The 12,756-nt window shown below is 44.6% G+C and overlaps 1 protein-coding gene across 2 annotated transcripts in view; it reads right to left on the bottom strand.

Moving 5' to 3' along the window:
* The window catches only part of adcy1a (adenylate cyclase 1a), a gene marked incomplete at both ends in the record, with an annotated part of 53,122 nt that overhangs the window by 19,242 nt on the left and 21,124 nt on the right, over positions 1 to 12,756 (bottom strand). For both annotated transcript variants that reach the window (XM_080769956.1, XM_080769955.1), the window contains 6 exons: positions 289 to 386; positions 2,884 to 3,075; positions 4,998 to 5,153; positions 5,504 to 5,641; positions 7,129 to 7,291; positions 10,286 to 10,413. In XM_080769956.1, coding sequence (XP_080626082.1) covers positions 289 to 386; positions 2,884 to 3,075; positions 4,998 to 5,153; positions 5,504 to 5,641; positions 7,129 to 7,291; positions 10,286 to 10,413 — 875 coding nt within the window. The remainder of the gene's footprint in view (positions 1 to 288; positions 387 to 2,883; positions 3,076 to 4,997; positions 5,154 to 5,503; positions 5,642 to 7,128; positions 7,292 to 10,285; positions 10,414 to 12,756) is intronic.

The raw sequence follows: 12,756 nt of genomic DNA on the forward strand, positions 1-12,756 counted from the left end.
ATAAGGGGTTTAGCACGGAAATAGAGCCCTTGATACCTTATACCAATTATTTTCCATCACACAAATGAACAAACCTTGTGTGTGTGTGTGTGTGTGTGTGTGTGTGTGCGTGTGTGTGTGTGTGTGTGTGTGTGTGTGTGTGTGTGTGTGTGTGTGTGTGTGTGTGTGTGTGTGTGTGTGTGCTGTGCGTGCGTGCGTGCGTGCGTGCGTGCGTGCGTGCGTGCGTGCGTGCGTGCGTGCGTGCGTGCGTGCGTGCGTGCGTGCGTGTGCATGTGTCTTTGCACTTACTGTGGGATCATTAGCAGATAGATAAGGCCAAACAGTGTAACAAGGATCAGAGACAGAACCACTGCACTGATGAAATGATCATCGTCCACCCGGTGATACTGAGAGAGAGACAGAGAGAGAGAGAGAGAGAGAGAGATTTGATTTGATTTGTATTTTTTATTAAAACCACAGCTTTCCAAAATTAGCTAATTTAGTTACAGATCAATCAATCAGCTACACAATACAAAGATACAGAATATAATTTATTTTTGGTTTTGCAAGCTTACAACTCAGGCAGAGAGAGAGAGAGAGAGAGAGAGAGAGAGAGAGAGAGAGAGAGAGAGAGAGAGAACGGACAATGAGCTATGATGAAGTCTGTTTCCGTTACTGTATATGCTCGCTGGTGTCTCACACCCACAATGTGCAACCAAGTAGAAAGCAAGCTTTAGCAACTCCTCCCAGAGTCACGGCACCATACATGGTCGTCAGTCTGTCACGCTGCGTGACACGCTCCATAGCCGTCTCCATATATGAAGATCCTGACACTGACCTCATCAATCCCTGGATCTCCATACATGGAGAAGACTGGATCATCACCTAGATCTGCATATATGGAGCCGGCCAGCAACTCTACATCTGACCTCAAACCTCAAACCCTTAGATCTCCATATATGGAGCGGACCTGTTCTGACATTCCATAATTATGTTGATCTCTACCCCACCTGTCCATCCTCTTCGATGTCTCCCTTTTGACTGATACCTGTCCATTCAAGTTATTAGTGCAGCCGCAGCAAGACACTGCCCCCGCTGCCACTGCCCCCGCTGCCACCCTTATATCTCTATATATGGAGCTGACCTGTTCTGACATTCCATATATTCCATATGATCTGACCTCATCAAATACTGTACACTCAAGACACGCTCCATATATGGCCAAATGGCCAGTATAGAATTCATTCCATATGTTGGTCTGACCCCCCCATGCCAAAGCGCCAGCGCTCGCCCAGCAGTCTCTTCTCGCCCTCAGGGCGTCTTACTGGTAATTATATTACAATTATTGTGACCACAGGTCGGGCAGTTTATATGAAACTGTGCATTTCCCGTCAGTCAGTCACGCCTCCATATATGGTCACGCATCGTGACATCACGTCATGGCCTGGCTCGGAGTCAGCAAATCTACATCTGACATGACAACAGATAATAGTTTAAATCAGGCTTCTCAGCTATCATGTATGTATTAAGAAATAGAAAAAAGAAAGAAAAAGGTCCATATTATGGGCATTCCCAGACGATGCGCAAATACAATCCCTGTTATGCCCATATACTGTAGATCCCTGATGGCATCAATATTTAGCCCATATATGGGAATGTAAATATATTGATAATAAACACTTCACAGATTAACAATTAAACAATTACATCACTTGAGAATGAGAATAGAGTGTGGCCGAGTTAAACTGCCAGGGTGTCCTACAACCAAAGATTTATTTTTGCGTTTAGGATGTGGTCCTGACCATGTCTTAGTGCTATGCGATGAGTCTCGTTAAGTCAAGGGTTAAAATAGCAGAGACAGCATAGCACCCTTAATTAACATATGAACACTTCCCCAGGAGTTAAAGAAGCTGGTAGACTTAAGCCTCAAGTGTTGCCGTTCAGCGCTACTTGTAAAATAGCAATTGCACATAAGATGGTGGCGTTATGACTTCATTACCGCATGAGACCTGGAAATAAGACATGCATAAATAGGGCCCTCAGATGGATCCTGATAAGGATCCATCTGGACCCCCTGGTGGTCCCCCAGACCAGATGTTGAGCACGAATAAGGCACTACGCCTTAAACCATGGAGCAGGCGCCGCCACGCTGCGGCACTGAGTCAGTCGGATGAGACCAATGTGAGCGTCTGGTCTGCCTTCTAATGCTTATACCTCATTCTCTCCATGTTGTCTGGTCTGATCTGTAGACCAATGTGAGCGTCTGGTCTGCCTTCTAATGCTAATACCTCATTCTCTCCATGTGAGCGTCTGGTCTGCCTTCTAAGGCTTATACCTCATTCTCTCCATGTTGCCAAGGTAATCGTTTCATCATCATACTTAGTTACTGGTGACAATGTGAATTTCCCCCGAGTATCAGTCGTCTGCAAGAAGTTAAATATGTGACAATTAAAGCACAATTGAGCATTTGGTTTGGCATGCTCATGCACCTAAGGCCATGAGCAAGCACGCAGGCACGCAGGCACGCACGCACGCACGCACGCAGGCACGCACAATTTCCCAGTTGTGTCTTCTTTATATCTCTACCCACGCTCACACAGGAGAAAGATAACACGTGTGTAAGCTCAGATGCTCCCAAATCATTAGCTATACCCACCTCCTGAGACAGTGGGTGGGTTCCGCACGCACGCACGCACGCCTGTGTCGTGTATGTAATACGAGAGAGACAAAGAGAGAGGAAGAAAAAGCAGAGGATGGAGTCACGAAGCATTCAGTCTTAAACCCTCAACACTCCAGTTACTGAGCGAGGTACCCCAGGAGTCCTTATTTTTGTGCGTCTGTGCACGCGTGTGCGCGCGTGCGTGCGTGTGTGCATATTTGCAGAGGCGTGTCCTCAATCCTCACCGTGCGCTCCCTGTCTCTGTTCCTGTAGGACAGGGTGACGACGTTGAAGTCCGACGTAGACTCCGTCTGCCGGGCCTCGATGAGCCGGCCGATGTAGCGGTTGACCCGCGCCCCCGGCGGGAGCTGCACGGCGCCGGCCGAGAACGACGTCCGGCTCCTCATCTTCTCTGGCGCGGTCCGCAAGGCCCTCCTCTGTCGGCCGCCAAGAAAAACACCACATACAACCTCAATCAGCAAACAGTGAACCATTTGGTTCACGAGGGATTCTATAGACATACAGTATACAGTATAAGACAAAGACAAACTGAGTTTTTGGCTGGCTACGTCACATCAACCCATTTTGACCTTTCTTGAAAAAGTAGTTTTTCTATGTCAGTTGTTCTCAAACACTTTCATGTCACTTTTCACGATTCTTCAAAAATAGCAGACCTACAAGCTCGTAGCGTGCCACTCGGTGGCGCACTATGAGCTTGTAGATCTGCTATTTTTCAATAGCTAAACCATTACATAATGCAACACCAAAAGGGGTTCCCTCCCAAAATGGGTTAACTACATTGTGATGTGGACGGAGAGATTTTTGTGTAGACGCAGAGAACGCCAGAGATTTTCAAAAATATCATCTGCGTAGTAGATATTAGTCTGGAATCTCGTGTGGAAAATGCATTTCCAAGGAGCGGGTAAAAAGAATGCCTCTCGGGTGATAAACCCGCCCCATATTTGTATGCTGGACCTTGGTTGGTTGGTCCCTCACTACTTCGGAGGGAGTGAAATCTGATCACAACTGAGCGGTGCAATTGTTTGCAATGGCAGATTCGTTTGCTTTCCAGGCTACATTGTGTCAACATTGAGTTGATGAAACAGTGTCGAAAGTTCAAATGACGTTACATGTCCTCTCGTGTTGTATGTTATCAGCTTGCCCGGCATTTCCGTGATTATTGCGCTGGCGTCGCATTGACCATTGGTTCAGGTTTCGGTACACAGCGGTGGCCGGGTTATTGTGGATGCCGGGCCAGAACCATTTGCAAGCTTTAGAAAGTTTAGGAAACATCAATACAGCAGGAGAGCACTGTAACTAATAGCATTAGAAGTGATGACAAAGGAGGCTGTTAATGACTGGCCCCACTCCAACAGTCTACAGGGCTATTTCTGAAGAGCTCAGCTATGCCACCACCACAACTCTGACTCATCTCTGACTCACCACTGGTTTACACACACACACACACACACACACGCACGCACGCACGCACGCACGCACGCACACACGCACAGATGCACAAATATCGCAATAGTATATCTGTGGCACAATCTTCCTTTTATACTACTGTCCATAACAGAGGCATAGAATGAATCAGTACGCTTACACAGGAAATCTATAAATCCAGATTAGTGTAGATCAGTGTGTGTGTGTGTGTGTGTGTGTGTGTGTGTGTGTGTGTGTGTGTGTGTGTGTGTGTGTGTGTGTGTGTGTGTGCGTGCGTGTGCGTGTGTGCGTGCGTGTGTGTGTGTGTGTGTGTGTGTGTGTGTGGGAGAGAATGAGAGAGTGAGAGAGAGAGATTAGGAGATCAAACGGGATTTCACTACATCAGCATTGGACATGTATGACAATGTACTGTACAACCCATTAAAAGGATATCCCTATACTTTACAGAAATACACAAGCATTGAACACGCACGCATGCACGCACGCACACTCACACACTCACACGCAATCAGACGCACAAAGATCAAACTACAATGCATTTATAGTTACCATGCAAAATGGTTAGTACCCTCTATATTTGTATAGTTATTTATTTTCAAAAAGTTGGCTACTGGTTATTCAAATGTTGTCTTATCTTGTGTTGTTTCATCTCATAATGAATCAATCAGTAATAGCAGATGTCAGGACCACACCTCAATCTAGTTACCACTATTCATCTATACTTCAGGACTAGTACTTGAACATCTTAAAAGCATTCACTGTATTCTCAGAGCATGATTGGAATCAAATGATTATGTTCCAGCTTGGATCAATATACATGTTTGTACTGCCGTTTTAACTCTAACCTTGCCCTCACAGGATCGATTCATTCATGCTTGTATTTTGATCGTATATCGGCATTTCCGACACACACCTTGTCGTCGTCCTCGCAGGTCAAGACGTTGGAGAAGGGGATCTCAGCCTTGAACATCTTGCGACAGTGCATGAGCTGCACCAGCAAATAGCACACCGTCTTAAACTTCATCCTTTTGGCCGGCTTGATGTCCGACAGTATCAGCCCTGGGAAAATCTGGAGAAATGAACACACAGAAAAGGGACAAACGAAGTATTTACTGGAGACTGAAAGCAAAGAATCTGATGGAGCTCAGGAACATAATTCACCGTACATCTAACCTCATGTACATACCTGCCATGATAAATGGACAGATCTCAAATTTGACTTTTGACCAGTTATTTTCCTTTCCGTTTTAAAAAGTATGAATGGTGAGGCTTGGACAAAAGTATTTTCACCCACTTCCTTACACCTGTAAACCTGTGATGTGTACAATAAAACACTTCCTTACACCTGTAAACCTGTGATGTGTACAATAACACCTGTAAACCTGTGATGTGTACAATAAAAGTGATTCTGATTCTAACCTTGCGTCTGTGAGATGGCACAATAAAGAACGTCTCTATCTGATGCTTCTGAAGAAAGGAGTGCCTCTCGTGGCCAAAGCCTGGCTCCACCTCATAGTCTCCATTCAGACACTCCAGAGTGGTCCTGGTGATGTGCACCTTACTGCAAACAAACACACACACACACACACACACACACACACACACACACACACACACACACACACACACACACACACACACACACACAGGTGGAGGAGACAGAAAACAGTGGGCATGAGGGGGGCAGAAAAGGCAGATTGGTGTAGTTTTTTGTCGCTGCTATAGTGTGGATGGAGTATTAAGAAGTTAAGGCTTCAGAAACTACTATATTAATGCAAACGTGGACATTTCCCTAGATTTGTATTAGGTGACATAAATCATTATGATGTGTGTGCCTCAGAACGCATAGATCATTATGATGTGTGTGTGCCTCAGAACTCATAAATCATTATGATGTGTGTGCCTCAGAACTCATAAATCATTATGATGTGTGTGTGCCTCAGAACTCATAAATCATTATGACCTGTACGTGTGTCTCAGAACTCATAAATCATTATGATGTGTGTGCCTCAGAACTCATAAATCATTATGATGTGTGTGTGCCTCAGAACTCATAAATCATTATGATGTGTGTGTGCCTCAGAAGTCATAAATCATTATGATGTGTGTGCCTCAGAACTCATAAATCATTATGATGTGTGTGCCTCAGAACTCATAAATCATTATGATGTGTGTGCCTCAGAACTCATAAATCATTATGATGTGTGTGTGCCTCAGAACTCATAAATCATTATGATGTGTGTGCCTGAGAAGTCATAAATCATTATGATGTTTGTGTGCCTCAGAAGTCATAAATCATTATGACCTGTACGTGTGTCTCAGAAGTCATAAATCATTATGACCTGTACGTGTGTCTCAAAACTATTCATTCCATAATGTCGATGTCGGCGCTGACACCTTGAAGACACAAAACCTCGGTTTCAGTAACAAGTTTTTACGATCTACAAGTTGTGGGCTTGGAGATCTGCTGCTTTGCTACATTTGAACGACACTGTCACCTTTTCTGAATTAATCTCATCAATCCCCGGATTTGTTTGGCTGAGATCAGCGTTGTTGTGTTTGGTTCCATTTTTAAACTCTCAGAGTTTTGGGAGTCCGTGGCCTAATCATGCATATCAAACTGGAAAGTCTTCGAAAATAAAAAACATTAGGGCTACACTGATATATCGTCCGCATAAACAATATTTGCCGTTATCTGTAAATATCGGTATCGATATTTTTTTTATTTTGCTGGTTAAAGTTACAGGAGTTTTTACTCCATGGTGTTTGTGATTGAAAGCTATGTAAGTTTAACATAATCACAATAAACATATATCATGTCATATTCAAGGGCTTTTGTTTAACTAACTCCAGTCACTTTCAGTTCAGCACAGCTGAGGTGTGTCACTGTCCAGCTGACGCGTGTTGACACTTAATGTTATTTAATGTTAATTGGCATCAAGGCAATTATATTGTGTTTCTGCTTAACAGTTATTTCAGATGTATTTGTTTCCAAAAGAAAAGAGAGAAACATTGTTGTAAGGGTGCGAGGAGGCGGATGGTACTGACCCAGGCAGGCCGCCTGCCTCCATCACATTGGCCAGTGTGACGTCGTTGGACCACACGTCGTACTGCCACTTCCTCAGGCCCAGCACGCCGCACAGCACTCGGCCTGTGTGCAGCCCCACGCGCATGTTGAGGTCCACCTCAGTCGCCTCCACCACTGACCTGCAGGGGGGGCCATAAGAACAGGAGCATGTCTCAAACATGGGAGCAGGGGTCATCACCATAGAGCTATAAAGGATAGAGACCGAACCGGAGCGTTAGCCCCCCCCCCCGCTAGTCATTTCAGTGGAAGTTGCTCAGTGACGTTTTGAAGCACCCGGAAGACTTCCGGAAGTATAATTATAACTCAATGGCTCGAGCGAGCAGAAGTTTAGCCTAGCCTAGCCCCGGACCTCAATTTTGAGGTCCGGGCTTACGCACGTGACGTCATGAACGTCCATCCACCTCCATTAAAGTGCTGCAATTCCACGTTTCGCCAGTAGGTAGTGGCATCTTCAACGTTTACTGGGGGCTTGGTCATCGCCATGTTGGCTTGTGGTGGACATCAATGTCAACATTCCATTTTTGCCACGGACATACAAAATGAGTGGACTATAATATTACCAGAAACACATACATAGATAACCCTGAATGACCATAACAGGTCTGTATCTCTGAGAGTAACACTGGGGATTTGACATTCAGTAAGTAGGCCTAAGTGTTATGATCAAAATAAGAACATTATTGATGTGTAAAACAGAAAAACTAAAATGTTGCCACGGACAAGACCACTTTTGGACACATTTGTCCGTGTACGCTGGACATGTTGGTGACCCCCTGCATGGGGCCCTCCTGTTTTCGCTCTACACAAAATAGTTTTGCTGACATTTCTAAATTTCTAAATGAATGCTTTGTGTTTTTTTTTTTTACAGTTGTGATCTGATTGTTGATTTATTTTATCCCCCTTTCCGCTCTCACTCAAGAGGCTTTGCCTTTTACCAGGCTGAAGTTGTAATGTGTTGTTATTCTTGCTTTGCCTGGGGCCTATTTCACGAAACTTGGATGAACTAATCCAGGATTTAAGAGAAAACCAGGTTTGTTAAATCCTGGTCTGTACAGCCTGGTTTATTCCGTTCCACTAAAGCCAAGCGAGGATTAGAATGGGTGGATTTGGCGAGCCAGGATCATAAAGCCTGGCAGAATAGACAGCCTGGCTTCGTCGATAAAAATAAGACAACATAAACCCATAATAATTGAATAAGTGTGGAAAAAATCTTTGATTTGTGATCAGATTGACTGCTTAATGAACAGTAAAGACATCAGGATTAGGTTAAACCTGGCTGTTAGCCTGGTCCGTAGCAGGCTATTGAGGCTAAATCCACAGCATTAGTTTCCATGGTAACTAGTGTGGCATTGCTTTCATGAAACCGAATCAAGACTCAACATATCCAGGTTAACTGCCTAAATTAATCTGGCAAGATTAACCAGTTTTAATGAAACCGGTTTCATCTCTAATCCAAGTTTCGTGAAATATAGGCCCCTGGTTGAATAGAGATGAAACAATTAAATAAATAAAACAATGACATGTCATATGTTAATCCAAGAACAGCGACCCTAGGGCTCAAGTGGTTAAAATAGTATAAAATAGGGTTTAGGCTATATTAAAGTGGCTGTATGCTTTGTATTAAATATATAATCTAAATCTGGAAAGTATAGGCCTACAGTAAATATAGTGACTGAAGACGTCACTCTAGTAGAGAGATATCTGAGTTGTACAGTACTGAAAAATGGACACACTCAAGTAAAGTAAAAGTACCTTAAAAAAAGTACTTATTTACAGTACCGGTAATTGAGTAAATGTGCTTATACGTAGTTACTTCCCACCAGTGGCGGTGAGACAGCCCCAACCTGCCTGTTCCATTAGAAAGGGCTAAATATAGCTCTCCACCTGAGATCTTCTCCATAGCGTTGTATAGCCTCTCTGTGGCCAAACGTTTAGACTATAGGCTTGAGTGAGTGAGTGATTGTATATGAAATAGATAATAATAAAAAGAGGCTCCTCCTCGCCAAAACTCCTGTATAGTATAGCCTACTATATGTGGTTGTTTCTGTGACTCTGTGCACTTGTACGAATGTGTCTTGTTATGATATATCATGGGCCTGCACGCTGATGTGACAATAAAGATGATTCTGATTCTGATTCTTCATGCATGCCTGATCGTGCACGTGTGTGTGTGTGTGTGTGTGTGTGTGTGTGTGTGTGTGTGTGTGTGTGTGTGTGTGTGTGTGTGTGTGTGTGTGTGTGTGTGTGTGCGCGTGCGTGTGCGTGTGTCTCTTGCAGCTATGCTTGGAGGAGATGAAGCTGGATTCTTTCTAAAGCCTCTCTTCTCCAGTAAATCACTGTACAAAGCCTCTCATCAAACAGCGGGAGATGAGACAAACAGAGCAGGGGAGAGAGAGAGAGAGAGAGAGAGAGAGAGAATTTAAATTGAATTGAGAGAGAAAGAGAGAGACGAAGGCAGAAGGAAGGTGGGGAGGACGAGAGGAGAGAAGACATGTGTGTCCGTCAGTCTGAGGCAGCGATGTCACCTGCAGAGGGATGAGTGTGTGTGTGTGTGTGTGTGTGTGTGTGTGTGTGTGTGTGTGTGTGTGTGTGTGTGTGTGTGTGTGTGTGTGTGTGTGTGTGTGTGTGTGTGTGTGTGTGCACGGCTGCACGCTCATGCGCGCGTGCAACTGCACGTGCACACACCTGTCCTGAGAGATGAAGCGCTTCCACGGCGGCCACATCCGTTCATACAGAACAGCAGGAACACAACATGACAGCACAGCTCACACAGCACATCCAGCTATAGTGCCTGTGTGTGTTTGTGTGAGCACAGAGCTTTTGGTGCAGGTTTGTGTGTGTGTGTGTGTGTGTGTGCGTGTGCGTGTGCTGCACCGAAGCGGCGGCTATTTGTGAAGGGTGATTTTTCACTGTATTAAGACTTATATGCGTGCCTGGCTGCCTGCATAAACATTTCTGGACTGAAGTCACACACCTTCATTCATGTACTTCTGCTTTGAGTCCATGACGTTAATATATCAGTGTTCGCGTTTGAGTATGCACGCACTGTGAGTTTGCACATGCGTGCATGTGAGTTTGTCTGGGTGCATGCATAACGGGTGCAGGTCACTCACGCTATGGTGTCAATCATGTCCAGGCCCATCTCCACACAGCAGTGAGCATGGTCTGCCTTGGGCTGGGTCAGCCCTGACACACAGTAGTAGCAATCACCCAGGATCTTAATACGTCTGCAGTGGTTCTCCTGAGACACGCACACACACACACACACACACACACACACACACACACACACACACACACACACACACACACACACGTGCGTGCGCACACACACACAAATTAACAAACAAAAAGAGAGAGTCAGAAGGTGGTGGCATACTTTACAGAGAGCCATACCGAACATTGCGAATTTGCGAGCCAACAGAAAAAAAAGGTCGGACGGACATGCCAATTGTGACCAATTACAGTAGTTGAGCTATAGTCAGGACATCTGGGAGGCACAGAACATTTTGTAGTTATTTGTCCAACCAAAGGAATTTGGACCGTTCAGTTGGATTATTAAAGAGAAGACAGTTCGGCCTATATGCACTGATCAATGAATCCACCCAGCATTAACTGTAGCTTGCTATACGTAGGTCTGGAACCACTGACACCTGGATATAATAATAATTATTATAATAATTCATTGCATTTTATAGCGCTTTTCCAAGTGCTCAAAGCGCTTTACAATGGTTCATTTATACATTGGGAGGTGAAGCGGCGAACAGTCGACGCCAGTGTCCTCACTTCCCACATTCGCACACCAATGGTGGCGAGCTCACACCGATCGACTCATTGGAGGCAATGTAGGGTTCAGTGTCTTGCCCAAGGACACTTCGAGATGTGGATAGGAGGAGCCGGGATTCGAACCGCCGAAACCAGGGATCATTGGACGACCTGCTCTACCTCCTGAGCCACAGCCGCCTTATCATATCATTCCGATGTGGTCCAATTTGTCATTTTTCTTTCATGTTTTTTTACCAGCTGCTTTAGCTACTGGTGAAACATCGCTCATGAAATGTAGACGACCAACGGAGGACCTATAGTCATACTGAATTCATAGTCCTGATTGGCTGCCTATGGTCAATGGGATGGGACAGCTCCAGCCTAACACGGCTGCCTCGTCTCTGGCCAATGGGACCACAACATAGCGAAGAGAAAACATACACACACGCCAACACTAGCCATGTGGAAATTGACGCCAGCAACAACACATTATGGATAATAAACGACACGCATCAACGAGCGAATGCATGTGCACACTCTACACACTACACGCATCAACGTGAAGTGAACGGCATGAAGAGCCAGCGATAGCAAGTAACAACACATATGGAAAATAAACGGCACGCATCAACGACTTGCGTGATGTGAATGCATGTGCAGACTCTGCACACTACAGACAGAAAAACCCACTACAGAAAGTCCCACTACTAAGGTACAAATATGCACGACAAAGAACTAAAGTATAGTAACAATAACTATGACTTATTGACAATTCTTTTTTGAACTGAAGTCAGTTGGAAATTTGAATTAGTGTAAACCTTTTCTGCCCCTTCACTTTTTGGATTCATTGTGCAGAAAAATGGTAAGAATCGTTCCTTGTGGAAACATGCGCCGTTTCTGAACCGCGGTGGGCCCAGGGTGTGACCTCATCTCGGAGCTACAGAATGAGCGTAGGGAGAGGTCACATATGGGGCTAAACGCGGAAGTGTTGGCTGCATATGCGCATGCTTCTTTCTTTCCATGGAGCAACATGGTGTCGCTCGTACGGTCTTCGCGTCTCGTCCTCTTTAGACAGTCCTTGGAGGTCGGCTCTCCTCAGGCAATTAATGTCTTTTCAAGTAAATGTCTTTTCAAGTCTTTTCAAGGCCAATCACACTGTCCAAACCCTTCGGATGATATAAATAATGCAATTACCCTGTTCAAACATATAGTTCAGATGTTCGTATGGCCCCTTCATAAGGCTACAGGGAATTAATATAGTCAATGGAAAGCAGTCCTCCTCCAAGTATACAGCAGAACAGTGTGTGTGAGTGTATCAGCTGAAGTATACAGCAGAACAGTGTGTGTGAGTGTATCAGCTGAAGTATACAGCAGAACAGTGTGTGTGAGTGTATCAGCTGAAGTATACAGCAGAACAGTGTGTGTGAGTGTATCAGCTGAAGTATTGAACTTGTAGCTCTCAATAACATTTGAAGAGGAAACACAGAGAGACACCACTTTCAAGCGGATGAGTGAAAAATCTAAGAGTTGCTCTTTAGTGAAAGAGCAACAAAATAAATATAAAAATAAAAATAAATGAACCAACGTGTTGCCGCAAAAGGTCTTCATCAGGGTGACTAAAGCCTTTTGCCGGAATGTAATGGTGCCTCTAACTTTTGTCAGGCAAAAAATGCCTTTGTTTTTCCCAATTTTCCACAAGAGTGCCTTTGTCACATTTTGGGTTTTTGCTAAATATAATTTGATGCTTCATGGTTCACTGCACATGTGCACTAATCAGCTGATTGGAAATGACATCCACACAACACACTTTGCCAAACAC

The sequence above is a fragment of the Protomyctophum bolini genome (genome assembly GCF_963924005.1).
Source record: "Protomyctophum bolini genome assembly, chromosome: 8".
Classification (NCBI taxonomy): domain Eukaryota; kingdom Metazoa; phylum Chordata; class Actinopteri; order Myctophiformes; family Myctophidae; genus Protomyctophum; species Protomyctophum bolini.